The sequence below is a fragment of the Lissotriton vulgaris genome, chromosome 1_2 (assembly GCF_964263255.1).
Source record: "Lissotriton vulgaris chromosome 1_2, aLisVul1.2, whole genome shotgun sequence".
Classification (NCBI taxonomy): Eukaryota; Metazoa; Chordata; class Amphibia; order Caudata; family Salamandridae; genus Lissotriton; species Lissotriton vulgaris.
In genome coordinates this window covers 198,326,711-198,344,669 of record NC_141686.1, presented here as the reverse complement: position 1 = coordinate 198,344,669, position 17,959 = coordinate 198,326,711, and the positions used below count along the sequence as shown (strand labels likewise).

General features: G+C 40.5%; 1 protein-coding gene across 2 annotated transcripts in view; it reads left to right on the top strand.

Annotated features, from left to right (window-relative positions):
* The window catches only part of LOC147734915 (glycine N-acyltransferase-like), a 51,420-nt gene that overhangs the window by 23,654 nt on the left and 9,807 nt on the right, over positions 1-17,959 (top strand). For both annotated transcript variants that reach the window (XM_086953682.1, XM_086953681.1), the window contains exon 3: positions 7,556-7,682. In XM_086953682.1, coding sequence (XP_086809808.1) covers positions 7,556-7,682 — 127 coding nt within the window. The remainder of the gene's footprint in view (positions 1-7,555; positions 7,683-17,959) is intronic.

The following is a 17,959-nucleotide window of genomic DNA, read 5'->3' as shown; positions in this document are numbered from 1 at the left end:
CCCTCAACCAGCATGGAGACTAGCAGGCGTTGTTGTCCAATGCCCTGGCCACAAGCTGAAGTCTTTCAGACCTTCCCCTCCTCACACATCCCATCTGGCTGCTTGACAGATTATATATTTTGGGGTCCCAACCCTTTCTTAAAGTTAATTTCCAGGCATAAAATATGATTTAGGGTCAGGGTCTTTGAAGTGTTTGTCTCATGGTCCAGCCTTTTCTGGAGAACACCCTTCTTTTCTCTCTTCTTCCTCTTGAAAGGTCATCTGTCACAACACAGATTATAGTCCCACAAGAGAACCATAAGAGAGACTAGAATTCATACCTTGATGTCAGCTGCAGTGATATGTGCATGACACCTTAATCCTGGGATCTGAGGCCTACTCTTTATGATTCCCTTAGCACCCCCATTGCATTCATGAGATGTGTCTAAGCCCCTTTCTTGTGAAGTCTCTCATAATCAAAGAGAGCCTTTTGACCTGGACAGGGCTAGTTGCTTTATCCCTATTCCAGTGTGGCCCAATCACCACACAGGAATTCATCAATACACAAATCTGTCTGGTGGGAACCCTTTACTCCTCATGTCTTCACTAGGCAGGACTGGGCCTCCCACAATGAACCAATGACAATCCATATAAGGTACCATTGGGGGTGCATTCAGTGCATGGACACAGTACACAAACAATTTTGTACATTTACCTCCATACATTTTGCCCTCACAGGCATGCATTCATTCCCCTCACATATTCACTTTGCGGACTGCTCAATACTGTAGCCATTCTGTGCAGCATCAAGATGTGCTACATCCAAACATGCACACTGCCAGCAAAAAGATTCATCACATGCACACTGCTCAATGCATAACCTTTAATGTATTGTACTTTTTTTAAGCACATATAAACCCAGCACATGCTTCCACTGCGAGACCAATGCACAGCCCTATATCTTTCATGTAATGTATCCCTCTCAGATATACATACACCCAATACCTGCACTCACCCTATTTGTACTGTGCATTGCCAAAAGTCTAGTCGCCTCATACTGGGTAGCTGCATTTGTAGGTAGAGCTTGGAGATATCATTACAGAAAACTGAGTGGCAGGGCAGACTGTCGTAGTTGGAGTGGGACAGTGATCCCATTTCATGGCTATGTTGTGTTTGGCCAGCAATAATGCCAGCATGGTGAACTTGAATACTACTTTGGGCAGATCATTTACATAGCCCACACTTGCCATAAATGGATCTGGTATCATCTGTATGTCAAATGTCAAAAAGTAGAAGTCCCCTTGGGTACATAAATGTGAGTAAAACTACTCACATCAAATTACAAGTCACAGTATGCTAGGTATATATGTAGTAATCAAAGAAGGCAATGCAACAATCCTAAATATACTGAATACATATCAGAAATTTATTAAATACAGCACACATTAAAGAAGACCAATATGGTCCATATCAATAAAAATGTCATAATACATTAAAATTGCATATAGTTAAAAAAAATCATATATAATACATTGTAACGGGACAGCGATATAAGGAAAAATTAGGTTCCTATTGGTAAAAAAAGGAGACACAAGAAAATGAGCACAATTAAGCTTTGCGTCAGAACTGTTTTCTCTTAAATTATAATGTATTTTTCCTTAAGCATCGACGCGTTTCGGTGAACAACACAGATATCGTCACCTTCTTCAGGAAAATGTATTACCATCCCTTAAAATCTGTAATATTAAAAAAACATAATGTTTTTCATGATCTGCTCAACATAACTAATGCATCTTATATTAACTTGCAGCAAAGCCTCAATATTACTACATATCCCTATACAGCACATATATTACACACATTGAGCCTCTGGATGGTATACCCTGTTATGCAAACACAGGTCACATATTAGATCTCAAAGCACAGAAAGACAATTTAATAAGCATTAACATAATGTAATATGCACAATCTCATCATCACAATTGGTGTCCATATAACATATCCTTCCTCCAGATACATAAGCTTTACTACAACCCAAGAAATAGCCCAATGCCATGTATATAGGAATGGGAGTTGTTTAAATAAAGAACATTGACAGGCATTTAGGTACAGAAAAACTGGTCGCCACAATAATAAACACGCCTACCATGAAGAGAGGTACAACCATTGATTTGATACCATGTAGTTTGCACTGAAGGAGGCCACTAATAAGTACCCAAAGCTTTTCTTATCAGAATCATAATTTGCTAGGCGCTAAAAGCGTATCACCAAAAAAAAACTAAATAGGCCAGGAAGCAGCGTACCTTAAATGAGGTATTGTGTTAAGATTCACATGTTTACCGATTGGTGCCTCAGGACTTTCTTATTTTCATTTCTTCAAGACAAATCAGGGACATAACCATGTCTGCGTGCAACAGCGTAATTCTAAAGAGACAAGTTGAGAATTTACTACTAATAGTAGAGCCCCTCTCATTGACTCTATTTCTAAATCCATAAGTTCAAAGAACTAATATAGCTTTATAGATAAAACCTACTTGTCTGTATGTAGGTCTAAGACATTCAATAAAGCCGGAACAAGAATCAGTCCAGTGATGTTCCACTCATACGTTATTTGTCTGAATATAATCTTTGCCTGCAACACAAGATAACACTTATCTTAGGTAAAGGGCTCATCATGTCAAGCCTAAGTAAGCCACCACGGTGTTTTCAATGGTGCATGGCCCATAACGGAAACATCATGAGTAAAAGCACCTTTAAAAATAATTCACTTGCGTTCAATCGTTAGAATTCCTGCATGAAGATACGGGGAACACTTCTCCCGATGCTGCGGTGCAATATCCGCCTGAAGATGGAATATTCATAGCATACAACAATATATCATATTAGTCCAACGGGAGTCAGGGGTATCCCAGGATTACATTAGTTGCGGGAACAGTTTTATACACTTACTTTGTCGATATCACGTATTCTTTTGGGGATATCGAGCCGCAAAAGCATCCAAAATTAGCCGGTAAGTATACAGCAACGTGCCAACGCCTTTAACTTCCTAGCACGTTCGTTACTAAAATGAATAAATCATATATGTATCTTTTTCAACAAAGCCTAAGCTTTCTAATTTATTAAGCAGGACCTCACACATGTGAGCTACTCAGAGGTAGCTAGAGACCTACAGTAGCTCACAAACTACTGGTTGGTGACCCCTGATTCAGACCATTCAAATCTCCACTGCAAGATTCAAACTTAACCTTTCACAGCACACCCGAATATTGCCTCACCACAGAGAGCTCCACTGGCTCCCCATTTACAAAGTCTGCTGAATCAAACTCCTCAAAGCACACCTACAAAGCCCTGCATTACACTAGATCAGCATACCTGACAGCCGCCTATACTTCCACCAACCAGCCGGACACCTACACTCAGCCTCATCTTTCACTCACACCCCACACCTCTGCATTCACAAAAGCAGATTAGGAGGGGTTTTTTTCTCCTTCGTTGAACCCAAAACATGGAACAAACTTCTTCTTCAGTGCCTTCTCCTCCTCACTTCTTGAGTTCCGGAAGAAGCTGAAACTGTAGGTTGGGAATGCACAGTCACCACCAGCCTGAGTGACTTCACTGGTGATTAGTGCAATCTACAAGTTAATATAACATAACATATCATGCCCATGAATTTGAACTGGGCTGTATTTTGCTGTAGTGCTTTAACTGCCTGAGGCAAAAAGTATATACAGGCATATGCATCAAAGTAAATACCGAGAGCAAAGGGGCAGATTCTCAGAATCTGCCCCTTTGCTCCCGGTATTTTTGCATTTGGGATGCATCATCCCAAATGCAAAAATCGCAATTTAAGGAATGTCTAAATTGAGATTCCTTAAATGCAATGCATGAAAACAAAAAAATTGCGAATTCGCTAATAAGAGTAGTAAATTACCATGAAGTTGAACTTCATGGTAATTTGCTAAAACTTTGAAAAAAGCACTTTTGTGCATTTTTCAAAGTGTCATGTTGCGCACACACATGCCCTTTGGGCATGTGTGTGTGCAACATTTGTGCACAGATCGATTTCAGGGGAGCAACAGGGTGTCATTTTGGCACCCTTGCACCTTAAAATTGCATGAGCAATTTGCGAGTACCTAGTGGTAATCGCAAATTGCTCATGCAATCTCCAATTCATTCCTATGAACCTATGGGCCCATAGGAATGAATGGGACAGCATTCCTTAATTGCGACTAGCAATTTGCGAGTAGCAATTAAGTAATGTTTAGGAATCGGTATTTTATTAGCGATTCCTACATGCATAGGCTTTTGCTATTCCTGAATAGCGATTCCTTAAAAATCGCTATTTAGGAATAGCAAAAGGCTACGTTGATGCATCTGCCAGTTAGTGCTGGATGTTCTGTCAATTAGGGGAATGCGACCAAGAATAAAGTCTCCTTCCCAGCTTTGCATACCATATGGGCACTACTGTAGTTTGTCTTTGACCTTCTGATGTAAGCTGGGTGTGGCAATATTAGGTCCATATACAATGTTAATTGTGTTAGGTAATATACATATTTATCCACTTACTATCAAGATGCGGTCTTCAGTATCATTCATTTTTGCCAGAGGTTAAATAGTGTTTCTTTATTGATTATCGCAGGCACTCCCCATGCATAGTTGGAATGGGTGGGAAAAAAACTGTGGTCTAGCTGATAGCAATTTTTTTATTATCTGTGCAGGGGCTTAAATGCGTTTCTTATATATCAGAACCATATGTATATTGTGGCAGTCTATGTATGCCAGAACTTTCCTACCTTTGCAGGTGTTATTTATCCCATAAATGTTCAATGTCAAGAAGGTAGCATGATGTGAATGAGACTGCAGACTCTGTGGCATTGTCGGTGGAATGTTCAACTTGCAGTGTTGTGTAGATGTACAGGGTAAGTGTCTGGGATTTAGAAATGTAAGTCCCTTTGCTCGTGGGTTTGTCTACTATGAATACATGTGAAAAATCAGACCTGTCATACAAGTTGGTGAAGAATTTACCTCCAGATTCTCAGTCTTGGCTTTAACCTCAGACAGTTCTTTAGTAAACTTGATCGGGAGTGATTTATGTGATGTCACTAGGTTCTCCATGTAAGATATCATTTGTTCAGCCATATCATTTTTTTTGGCTCCCCTGTCCATTGTTTACAGTTGGTCGACATGCATTACAAGAAAGTCTACTTTCCAATTGAGTGTAGAGAGGCTTTTTTCATCTCAAGGAGTTGGACCTTGATAGCCTGTGTAGCTGTGTCACCATCTTATTCCTTTGTCTTGTTGTGGTTCTGTTCTGACAATTTAGGGCCTGATTCTGATGCGGTTAGGAAAGCATTCCTACCTAGGGCCTGATAATGATGCAGTTAGGAAGGCCTCCTAATGACATTTGCTTCTTCCAAATCAGATCGGGAAGGTGTCTTCCCAACCCAGGGCCCAATTATGATGCGGTTAGGAACATATGCTTCCATTGAAGTCAATGGGAGCCAAACCAAATCATATCTGGAAGCATCCGGATGCATCGTGCTCCGTCGGTCGGACTCTCCCGATCCGAGTGGGTCGGAAACCATTTCCAAACCGATTCAGTCGGGAAGCTTTCCAACCCGCTTCAGAATCAGGCACTAAGTCTTTGGTCTCCCTCTCCCATAGCTGTATTAGTTTTGCTTTTGCCACTTGATGTTCAGCCACCTGGGGGTGGACCCATGCAATGTCAACCTCTGTTGCAGTGGGTTCCAAGAGGGTCTGCTCACTTCATCACTGCTCCACACGAATAGCTGACACACTAGCAGGGATAGAAATGTGCACTCAGTATATTTCATCACAGTTGGCTGTTACAGCGATCTTCGCCATGCAGTAGCTATCAGGGACTTTCATGTGTGTCTTTGGTTGTCCCCAATTTATGTGTGCTGTGGTGAGGCGGGAAGGCCTGCCGGGTTGGAGTGTAATCTATCCAGCCTAGGGTGCAGCACCCTTGCAGAGCACCCACAGTTGCATGGGATGGCCAACCAAGGATCACCTTTTGAGTGTAATGTCCCACCTCCCTATTCTGCACTGGCCTGTCGATGGTCCAAGCAGTACCATGCCTCTGCTCTCTCTTTTAGGAGGGCCCAGCACTCAATGCCATTTGCAGAATGCACAATGCCGAATGGGGCTGTCGTCTGGGCCTGACCAAGCGCGCAACCACGTCCGGTGTGACCTCCCCATCACCAGCGTCTCGTGGCTCAGCCCCAAGTCACCAGCATGGAAAATGGACTTTCAGCCCCAAGCACTGGAGCTTGAAACTATGCAGCAAATGTGGGCTGCGTCGCTCCAGCACCTCATCAACAAACCACTGTTAAAAGATTATTGACATACACTTTTCACAATACATTTGTCAAGCTTATTGTCATTTGTCATCATTTTGCATAATAGCGCAAACAGGATTCTAGCCTTCATCAATTTAAATGCACCATACCAAACACAGTTCTGCAATGTATTGAACACAAGCTTTTTCACAAGGCAAAACGTGCCACTAAACGCACACAAATTCTGCCCAAGCAACATCTGAGCGGAGCCTAAGCCCCTCGTTCAAGATTGCTGCCGAAAATGCTTTTTCTGTTGATCACATAAGGTCTGTCAAGACAGGCCTAAAATCTATGACCTTTCAACTGAAGAAGCCATTTCATAACCCGATAACCCCCTGGAACCATCGGGCACTCTCAAATCTAGCTATTGGCCATGTTGTTGTAGAGAGTGATGATTGAGTGAGTACATTGATTGAAGGTCATGACCAGGTTTATGCCTATGTAATCTCAGAAATTTCACGTTACACTTGTTACGAACAATTTCCCAATGGATGCTATAATGCTACGTGATGTAACTACATGCTCTTCACTGCAAAAATGTATTGCAAGCCCACGGTAACATGCCAATGGGGAGATTGTTAGCAGCTGCTGTTTGTGGTGCTTCAGTTTTTTGTGTTTTTTTAGCTCCAGATGTGCCCTTGTATCCAAATTGGACAAAAGGATACATTTTAAGGTAAAATATAGCACCGAATGTCAGTTTTGCATTTTAAATAATTATGTGTAATTTCCCTAAAATATTCTTTAATTATGCAAATTTATATTATGCTAGTATTGCATAGTCCTAGTCGTGAACTGCTTTGTCCTTCACAGACAGGATTCCACACAGGAAGAGCAGCAGGGGCATCCTTCTTGTTATATTGTGAATGACGTAAGCAAAATAGCTTATGTGTAAACATCAACCATCCCATCTAACTGCCACACGTGAAAGAAATAGGCATCCACATGTGGGCTTATCATGCAATGCATCATAATTCAATATTGTCAGCTGCCAAGATACTATTTATGTTCCTCTATCTCTGCTGCTATGTCATAATCATATCAAAATGTCTGCATCAAAGGGTTAGCTTCTCGCATTTATTTCTTCAACACTTCGTTAATGTATGCTTGAAAGCTGAGGGTCTCAGCAGCACAGTAGTTGTCATGGAAGGTAGAGAGGTCACACTTGCCGTACTTTACAATCACTAAATGTCATATGTGGTTTTCCAATGTTTGTTTAGGAAATGCTGGATGATGCAGATATGTACACAAACACCTACAATGTCTTCACCAAAGATCCAGAGAACTTTAGGGCGATGCTGTGGAATACAGATGTCATCAACTGGAATCAATGCCTTCTGATACAAGGTAAGTGGAGCTGAATGTGTGAACCTGGATATTATGGACTGATGTGGCTATATTCAACACAAATATGTTTTAAGCATTCCCATTGGAAACTGATGCCCATTTTTCGTTGATACTTTGTGTGAGCTGAACGGATAAATATAAATGGAAAATCTTAGAAAGCGAAAAGGATGAATTTTCATAAACAGCAAATTATCAACCAATGGATAAAAAGTGCAGCCTGTGCAGCGTGAGGTATTTCCTGTGCTTCCAATGAATGCGGATTTGGAAATATGAATCCTGACGCTCCAAATCACCAGATCATTATTTATCTGAAGCAACAGGAGGACTTCTTGGAGTGTTTCCAATTTTATTTTAAGTTTCCTGAATAGGTGTCAATTGTCTTTTCGTTTTCTTCATCAGAAAGAAACAGAAATAATGATCTCACTGGGACCTTCTCGATCAGTCCTTTAAGAAGGAGGACCATTTCCGAATAAAACTTTCACAATTGAAGCTAACATTCAATCTTAAGTAGACAAACAAGTGGTTGCAGTATAAACTGCAATGGATGACCTGAATGTACAATCTGTACCAACTATCAGTCCAAAGTTACAGATTCTCAAATCGGGAAAAAAAGGGAAGTTCTTTGAGCTGAGATTGCTGGAGGCCAGCTGCAAGGAGTCAAACTTGTCTTTGGTTGTCATGGATTGGTGCGTGTGAGGCATTTCTTCATTGGCTAGGATATCTGACATATCCTTGGGCCCGATTCACAGAACTAACTTAAGACAAAATCCTAATCTTACTACTTTTGGTATTAAGACAAACTTAAGACAGATTTAAGACAAAATCCTAAACTTACTACTTTTGGTATGCACAGAAGTTAGGATTTTGTCTTAAGTTTGTCTTAGGACAGACTTAACCACATGGCTGCTAGGCGTTTTCCCGTCCTGCGCTGAAGCTCCAAAATCACCATTATTCATGACGAGCTGGCCTTGTCATCCGCGCACGGCAGGTAAGCGCCATGACGAGCCCAGCTCGTCATTAGCTTCGAAGGGGTTAAGACAGACTTAAGACAAACTTAAGACAAAATCCTAACTTCTGTGAATACCAAAAGTAGTAATTTTAGGATTTTGTCTTAAGTTAGTTCTGTGAATCGAGCCCCTTGCCTTTGGTTTCTGTTGAGTGCATGGACCCGGTCGTATCTGGGCTGTCCAGGGGGATATTATGGCCAGTCTTGAACTATTACTGATTGAAACCTTTCCTGTTGGACTGTGAGCCAAGAAATGTTGTTAAGCCAGGGTGACAATACTCAAGGGAACCTAGAGATGTGGCCATATCTGTATTGGATTTAAAAATCTGCAAGCTTTTGTCAATATGCTTCTCAAGCAGCATGTCCAGTATTTTTACTTGGACTTCTGAATAGAAAGTTTTAGCCCTCAGTTACCCTGTCTTCTTAATACAGAGGTTCTGGCCACCAGGCGAAAGCCTGCATTTGAAACATCCAGTTTATTGTCAATTATTACGGCTGATATTGTTACACCCCCATTGATGATAGCTTTATCAGTCTCCCGCTTCTCCTCTATTAGCTTGATTAGTGTCCTGAGACATCTGATGATCTTAATGGACCAAAATTACTGGGGAACGTTCAACATTGATCGATGTTGCCACCATGGAACCGACTCTATGTTCAAAATTCTCTATGTATGTGACATCCCTATCTCAAAGTGCAAATGATGGTGCAAGCGCGTTCTTGGATCTGTTATGTGCTGCGAACATGATAACAAAGTCTTGCTTCGGATGCTATGTAAGGTAGGTAGGTAGGGGCGGAGTTTGGGGTTGTGTCTACTCTTTTCCTAAATAGGTATTCACCGTTAAACAGTGCATCAGTTTCACGCCTTCTGACCAAACAAAAAGTCTATTAAAGGCACAGACTTAATAGCTTTGCATGAGTGCTCCTTCGGGCTAATTCAGGCTATACAAGAGCATTACTGGCCCACAGAGGTCACAGAGCGATTGAATTTTGCAGCCAGTATTTCCATCAGTGTATGGAAACAGGCTATGCTGTCCGGTGGTAAGTTGGGTTGGACTGTTGATTTGTAACCTTTCTTTGGTATGTTGTAATCATCCCGCTCCTCGTTATCTACAGTGTCTAGTAGTTTTCGCTCCTCCTCCAAATCAGAATAAAATGAATCCAATTCATTCTAGTTTCTATATCTCCATTGGCCTCAGTGGTGAAGTGACCGTCCATCAGAGCTGAAGGGAGCAGATGTTTCCACTGTTGCACTGTTAGCTGAGCTGGTAGCAGAGGTGGGCCAGAAATAGGTTGCACTGCAGGCTGCTGCTGAGGGAGCTGCCATTGAGAGATGTCCATCATCTGTTGCACATTTGGCAAAAATGCAACAGGTACCTGCATGGCCTCAGAGTTTGTACTGAAACAAAGAAGTGCGTAACATCTCTGGCTAATGGCTATACTCCTGGTAAGGTTCCTCTTCATCAAAAACAACTCTCTCAAACTCTAAAACATACCACACGACCAACTGCATAGCAACCTAGGAAATCTCTCAGAGTATTCCTGACTGCTGAAATCTACTTTGAATTCAGAATCCAGAATTGGGTGTGAAGGCATGCTGTCACCTTTATAGGATGAAAAAGTCAATGGTGTGGAAAATACTTAGAAAGAGGATATTTCATCCTTTCTAGTACATAAAGGGCCGACCTCCTCTCAGTACCCTTTAGGGTCTTTGAAGGAAGGATTTACAAATGCAGCATGAAGCCTTGTGTGATGAATGTATGAAATATAGAATTTGTTCATGTGGGTCATCAATGTAGATCTTTCTCTGACCAATGGTACAGCACGATTTGAAGATACATTTTATTTTTTTCTCTGACAGTTATGATGATAGGTGGTGGCAGAAGGAAGGTATCTCGGGATCTGACAAATGGACCTTTCCCAAAAAATCACGTAAAAAACTGAAAGCTAAGTATGGGGCTGGGTAAGCTCCAGGGTAGACCTGAAAAGGATCAGGATGACATCAGCGAAAGGTTAGAGCAGTGTCATGATTTGATCCTTGCGCTCTCGTCCCAACCACCAGGGGACCTACCTGTGGGTCTTTCCAGATATCAAATAATCTGGCATATGGACCTCTCTCTCTATGCATTTACTGACTTCCAACCTATTAGACTGTATTCTGAAATTCTCATTCATTCCAGATCCATGCTGGGTCTCGTGGAAGCCAGTAGGCTCTTGCTAAAGACTCCATTACCTAGAATGCTTTGCTCAATGCTTTGCTTCTACCCCAGCAGACCAAGGATGAGAAAAGGTACCAAGCACACCTGTTAGTCTGAGGCATGTGACCACGGTGAGCTCTTTTAAACCCCTGTTTCCTTCAATCCAGCATTGGTCATTGTAGCAGTGTCCCTGTTTGATTAACTCCTGGTTTCTCGAGCTTCTGAGCTTTTGATATCCTTGTTTCCAGAGTTACTGAGCTATGGTTCGTGTGTGTTTCCTAATTCCTGAGCAGTTGCTAGTTCCTTGTATCTAAACAAGCACTGCCTGCAGTACTACATTGAGTTCTGATTCCTGAACCAGCAGTATTTTGTACATCATTGACCCTTGAGCATTCTCTGTTTCTGTAGTTATGATTTTCCCACCCACTGTCTTTCTCTTTATCTTAGTTTCAGTTTCCATTTTGCTGCCTTCCCGTTTCTGCTGTGTTGGCTTCCAGTTCCCTTGCGTGGTTTGGCACTTGGTTTCTGACAAGTGTGCCCTATGTTTTCCCTTGTTTCAGGCTAAGCACTCCTCCTCGCTAGCTATTTGTCTATTGTGGATGCATATTGCTTATGATACCTTTGCTATTACCACCTTACGTGCTCCTGTTTGAGCACTCCTATTCTTGGGCACTACTGAAAAACTAGATGGTGTTTCTTGTTAACTGGGAGTATTGTATTTGAGTTACTTTTATAACATCACTAAAGGTATCAGCTTCACATTACCTGCCTTTTCATGTACATTCTACATGTGGGTATTTGCAGTAAGTATCTGTAACAGCAATTGTGGGTGAGGAACTAAGTAAACTTCAGTCTAATCATGTGGAGTTCCTGAGTGCTTTACCCCACATCCCCTCTATTGCCTGTTCTTTCTGAGATTTGAATTTCTGGTTCCCTTGTGCAGAGTTCCCCTTTCTACTCTGACTCCTCGTGTGATCGCAGTGGGTGGCTCTGTACCCACAATTCTGTTTACTTTCACTTCTTTGTCACCTGTCCTTGCCGGAGTATTTGACAAGTCGGGCTCTTCACAGGGGCTCCATCGTGCATGACATGCATTAGAATATAAGCTGAGGTGGCTTATAGGGGGAATAGGAGAGCTTAGTTTTTCCATTTAATTGACCAAAGTTCAGATTGTTATACATGATGTGAATGTGTAACTAAACAAGCACTGTTGTGAAGGCCAATGGTCTTTTCAAAAAAGTGTACTGCTATTTAAGGTTACCTGTGATTCCCAGCATGATGACGGAGAGAGAAGCAAGTAAATATTAAAGAGTCATTGCTGGAGAACTACTCAATATTTATGTACTCTTAAACTCTACCTGACCAACTTGTTGTACATGACATAAATGTATAGGGTTTATGGTAGGCTAGCATGACTATGTCCTGTGATGAAGCAGCAAGAGCTGCTACCATTTTTTCAAACACCCATCTTACTTATGTGACATTACCTCAAACATAATTATTATGTATGTTTGTATGTATGGATGTATTGGTATTTATTTAGCACAAACATAGCTGGTATGAAGCAGAGAGTTGCACATTACCTGAAGGGTTTGGGGATGATTGTAGTTCATGTACATCAAGTGGGGGTTATACAAATACATTTTACACACACAATTAGGTACAGAGAGACTAAGGCCCAGATTTAACAACTTGCTGCTCTGCACTGCATGAATGGGATAGCACAGGAATGCACCATATCTGCCAAGATATGGTGCATTCATTCCTGTACTCTGCCTGCGCTGGCACACAACCTGAAGCCTTGAGCCAATGCAGGCACCCTTGTGTCATGGAACAAGGGTGCCTGTCTTACAAGGACGATTGTTTCTGTGCAGGAAGGGCGACCTGTCTGCACAAAATCAATCCTTAGATGCATTTTCCACTTTCTAAGTGTGCTGCAGCTATTTTTTCCTCAATGGATCTCTTGTGGAAAGGCATATAATTCTGACAAACTCCCAGGTCTACGAGTGTTGGTAAATATGGAAATGCTTCAGAATATGAGTGGATGCTTGAGAATATTGCACTGAATAATGCAAGGTAGCAACTTGAGCTACTCCAAATGTACCAAGCCATGCAGAGACATGCAAGATGGCCTTGTGTGGCTTGGTAAATCTCATTCTAGGGTTTACATAATCTTGCAACCACTTACGTGGTGCAAGAACAACAGAAAACCTGAATAAAATCTAGCATCCTGGCCCTGCGTCAAGGCCAGGATATGAACCTGGTGTAATAATCCAAGGAGAAGTTGATCTTTAAAGTAGATTTATTAACAGCACAGCATCTGGTCCAGGTACATGGATGTCCAGGTTACAACTGACAATAACAGCAGAATGCTGCATGAGGAAAACTCTGTTGAGAATGTGGAACACCTTAGAAAACATAACATGGCTCATGCACTTAAAGATACATGGTGATAAAGCATATTGAATTGAACTATACAGAATTTAACACATCTCCCTTATTAAAAGAAAGAAAAGGAATATGTCTAAACATAATCATGTAACGAAATAGGCTTCCTTCTGATACGCACATCATCCTTGACTCTAAAAGCCACAGAATCAGGAGAGGGACCAGGAAGGGAACAGCTGTCAGAATTATCACGTTGGTCTTGTTGGAAAACAGAATGTGTGGGGCATTTGGCAACTTTACTTAAGTTCCAAACTTTGCCATCTTGAGTGATTACTGAATTATCAAAAACTCTTTTAATTTGAATGGGTCTACTATACTTGCTGGAACCTTTGTTGACCATAAAAGGTTTCAGAATCCTAACCCAATCCCCAATACAGAAATTAGACTTAACAGCCTTCCATTTTTTATTATACCACAGAGCTGACTTACTCTGTTTACAATCAACCCTATTTGCCACACTCTGGATATCTACCTCATCTTCTCCCAACTCTTTACATTTCTCCTTAAACCACCAAGGACAAATGTTGGACGCAGGATTCCTGCCTTTGAGCAGTTTAAAAGGACTAACTTCTGTCGTGGTATGAGGAGTTATACGATAGGTCCACAGTTTTTCCCTAATAACATTCAGCCAATTACTCCTTTCTTTAATAGCATCAACAACAAAACTCTTCAAAACTCGGTTGAAGCGTTCAACCTGCCCATTCTCATGTGGTTCATAAAGCGATGTACGTAAGTACTTGATGTTACAACTTTGTAAAAAGGATTGCATCTCCGATGACACCAACTGTACCCCATTGTCAGACACTAATACAGATGGGCAACCTTCTCTTGCAAAAACTTCCTTAAAAAAAGTGATAACTACCTCAGAAGTGACTCTGGCTACAAATTTCACTTCAGGCCATTTAGAATGGTAGTCAATCATGACCAGCGCATAACGTGAGGTTTCAGGTAACATCTGAAACGGACCTGAGATGTCAAAAGCTATCTTACTCCAAGGAAATTCAGGCCATTTGACGGGTTTAAGTGGAGGAACATGCAACTTTAACATTTTGTCCTTAGTACAACATTCACTACATTCCCTGACAGTGCGATCAATGTACCTGTCCATCCCTGGCCACCAAAAATTTAACCTTATTAGACGCTTCATGGCCGAAATACCAGGATGTGTTTTATGCGCCAGTTTGAGAATGATCTCCTGAATACCTACAGGTGGAATGCACTTTCCAGATTTAAAAATCAAATCACCTTCACAAAACAGCTCTTCAGAAACATTATAGAACGGGAGCAAATCATCTCTGATTTTTATCTTATTGGGCCAGCCCTTAAAAATATAATCCTTAAGAATGCAAAATTTCTCATCCTCCTCTTGACACTTTAACCACAACTGTTCAGTGATGTCTTGATATTGGGGAGTGACAACATCAGACAAATTTAAAACAAAATCCACCTCACTGACCTTATTGACTTTGTCTTCGAGGTCTTTACAAGGAAGACGTGAAAGACAGTCAGATGTGACATTTTTTTTTCCCGGAATGTACTCCACAGTAAAATGGTATTCTTGTAACTTGGATGCCAAACGCGCAATCCTAGCAGTAGAGTTCCAACCTCCACCCACCGATAAGATGTGTACTAAAGGCTTGTGGTCGGTTCTCAATACAAACTCACTGCCCCAAATGTAAATTCTGTAGTGCTCAATTGCCCACACACAGGAAAGTAGTTCCCGTTCAATCACGGCATATCTACGTTCTGTCTCATGTAATGTTCTAGATGAGAAAGCCACATTCCATTCTAAGGCACCATCAGTTTGAGATAATACACAACCAAGACCATACAAGCTAGCATCAGTGGTAATAATACATTTTTTTCCAATTCTAAAGGGTTTAAGAGTAGGTGAATTGACAATATCACATTTAATATCAGCAAAAGCTTTTTCTTGTTCAGCTTCCCAAACAAACTCATTACTCTGTCTCAATAACCTCCTCAAAGGTTCCATTTTTGTGGCAAAATTAACCACAAACTTACTGTAGTATTCACACATGCCCGAGAACGATAATAATTGTTCCTTATTACTCGGGGCAGGTGCATTAAGAATAGCTTCAACGTTTGACTTTTTGGGAACTAAACCCTCTCCAGATAATGTATGTCCCAAGTATTCTACAGATTTTCTGAAAAGTTTGCATTTGTGTGCCTTTAGTGTAAGACCATATTTTTCTAACCTGCAGCATACTTCATTCAAATGTGTAGAATGTTCAACTTCATCTTTGGAAAAGATTAATATATCATCTTGAAAGCACTTCACGAACCGGTCAAGATCCCTGAAGATTTGAAACATGACACGTTGAAAGACAGAAGCTGCCGACGCTAAGCCAAAAGGCATTCTTCTGTATTGAAATAGGCCCATGGGAGTGATAAATGCAGTGTACTTTTTAGAGTCCTCAGTAAGTTCAATTTGATGGTACGCAGATCTCAGGTCTAAAGTGGAAAAAATCTGCGCACCATCAAACAGAGACACAAGTTCATTGATATTAGGTAAAGGATGGCAATCAATGATAATGTTGGAATTGAGTGCTCTTAAATCAATGCAAACTCTCAATTTTTGGTCGGGTTTGCGCACCAAAACTATGGGCGAAACCCATTCGGATGATTCAATGGGCTCTATGATATTGTCCTTTAGTAAATCATTCAACATTTCTTTCAGTTCTTCTCTCACATTTAGGGGAACCCCCCTTAGCTTTTGCTTGACAGGTACAGCACCTTCCTTTAACACAATCTTATGTGAAAAACCTTCTAATTTGCCTAGACGTTCACAAAAGACATTATTAAATTTATTGCTCCAACAGGAAACAACATCTTCCTTTTCATCATTGGAACAAATAGAGTTAATCATATCCTGTTCGCTGCATAGGGAAATAGGATCTTTTGCTCTAGGATTTAAAGTGATCCCAAGCTCCCATTGGTCATGCCATCCTAGTACATTAACTCCTTTAATAGCAATATATAACTTAATGAAAGAAGATCTTCCTCTAAAATTCAATGGAACATTCAAAAATCCCTCAATGTCAATCTTATTTCCATTAAAACCTTCCGCAAAAATATCTGAAGGTTGTAGAGACCTAATATCACATACAGACTGTAGTTTTTCATCAAAATAAGCTTTGGTAATAATAGTCCATGGAGACCCAGAGTCTACCATAAGCTCAATATCAGTAGAAAAGACTTGAAATAAACATTTTGGAGATTTTTTGCATGTAAATAGTATAAAACCAGTTTGAATAATGGAAACAACATACCCACGATCCAAGTCTTGTATATTCTCACTACCAAGATTGGGTGCAGATACCTTAGTGGCAGTATTATTACTAGGAACCATTTGTTGCCCTGAATGAGATTGGGAATTAAAACGTCTTTCCCTACAGACATTACTAAAATGTCCTACTTTATTACAAATATTGCAAGTTTTTCCCAAAGCAGGGCAACCTTGGAAAGAGGCAATATGTAACTTGCTGCCACATCTGTAACAAGAAGGAGAAGTATTGTAATTAGGGCTATCAGTTCTCCTAACATTTTTATTTCTAAATTGAGTGGATGTCGAATTTTTAGAATCAAACTTAGGTTTAACAATACATACTTCTTCATCAGTATTATTTTTACTGGGATGAGAACCTTGTTTATCAACAATGTCCATCCATTTTTCAGACATTTCAGTAGATTTTGCAATGGCTATAGTTTCTTCTAAATTAGGATCACCTATACACCACAATTTGTCCTGTACTTTTTTGTTCTTAACGTGTACTATGATTTGGTCACGAATCATTTCGTCACACATGGCCCCAAAATTACAATGAATGCTTAAAGCTCTCAACGAAGTTAGAAAATCATCAAATGATTCTTCTTGCTTTTGCGCCCTAGTATAAAATTTAAAGCGATTTAAGGCAATATTGGCCGTAGGTTTAAATCTTTTTTCTAAACGAGTAAGGGCTTCTGTGTAAACATTCATAGTATCACCACTACCAGAAGCAACAGGAACATGAGGTAAAGTTCTAAATATTTCTTGACCTTCAGATCCTAAACAATGTAATAAAATACTCTTCTTCCTCTCAGAACCCATACGCTCTCCATCAATAGCACGCATATAGTTAAAGAATTCCTCCTTCCACCTTGACCATGGAATTGGAGGATCACCTTTGACCTGTAAGAATTTAGCTGGAGGATCAAACTGCATGTTTGCAAAACGTAAATATGTAATAAATAAAAAGAATAAATGAATAAGTTAAGAATAAAGCAAATGTAAATAAAAGAAAATCTAATCACAGTACTTGAAATGGAGAGTGACTGAAAATGTACATAAGCAGTAACCGGAAATGGTTGGAAAATAGTTGGTTGGCCGATGTACAGATCCTCAGGATGTAGGAAATAGTTAATTATCCAAGCGCTGAAAAAGTTTTACTAAAATGAGGAATATTGTTGAGAAATGAAGCGCTGTGAAAAATAATGCCAAACGAAGATTCAGGACGGCTTCGCGTGTGATGGTTGCTTAGTAACTGGAAACAAAAATATTCAAAATGGAGTCACGTTGCGTGAGTGGTAGCGCAATGACGTTTTAATGGTTGCGCGATGACGCAATA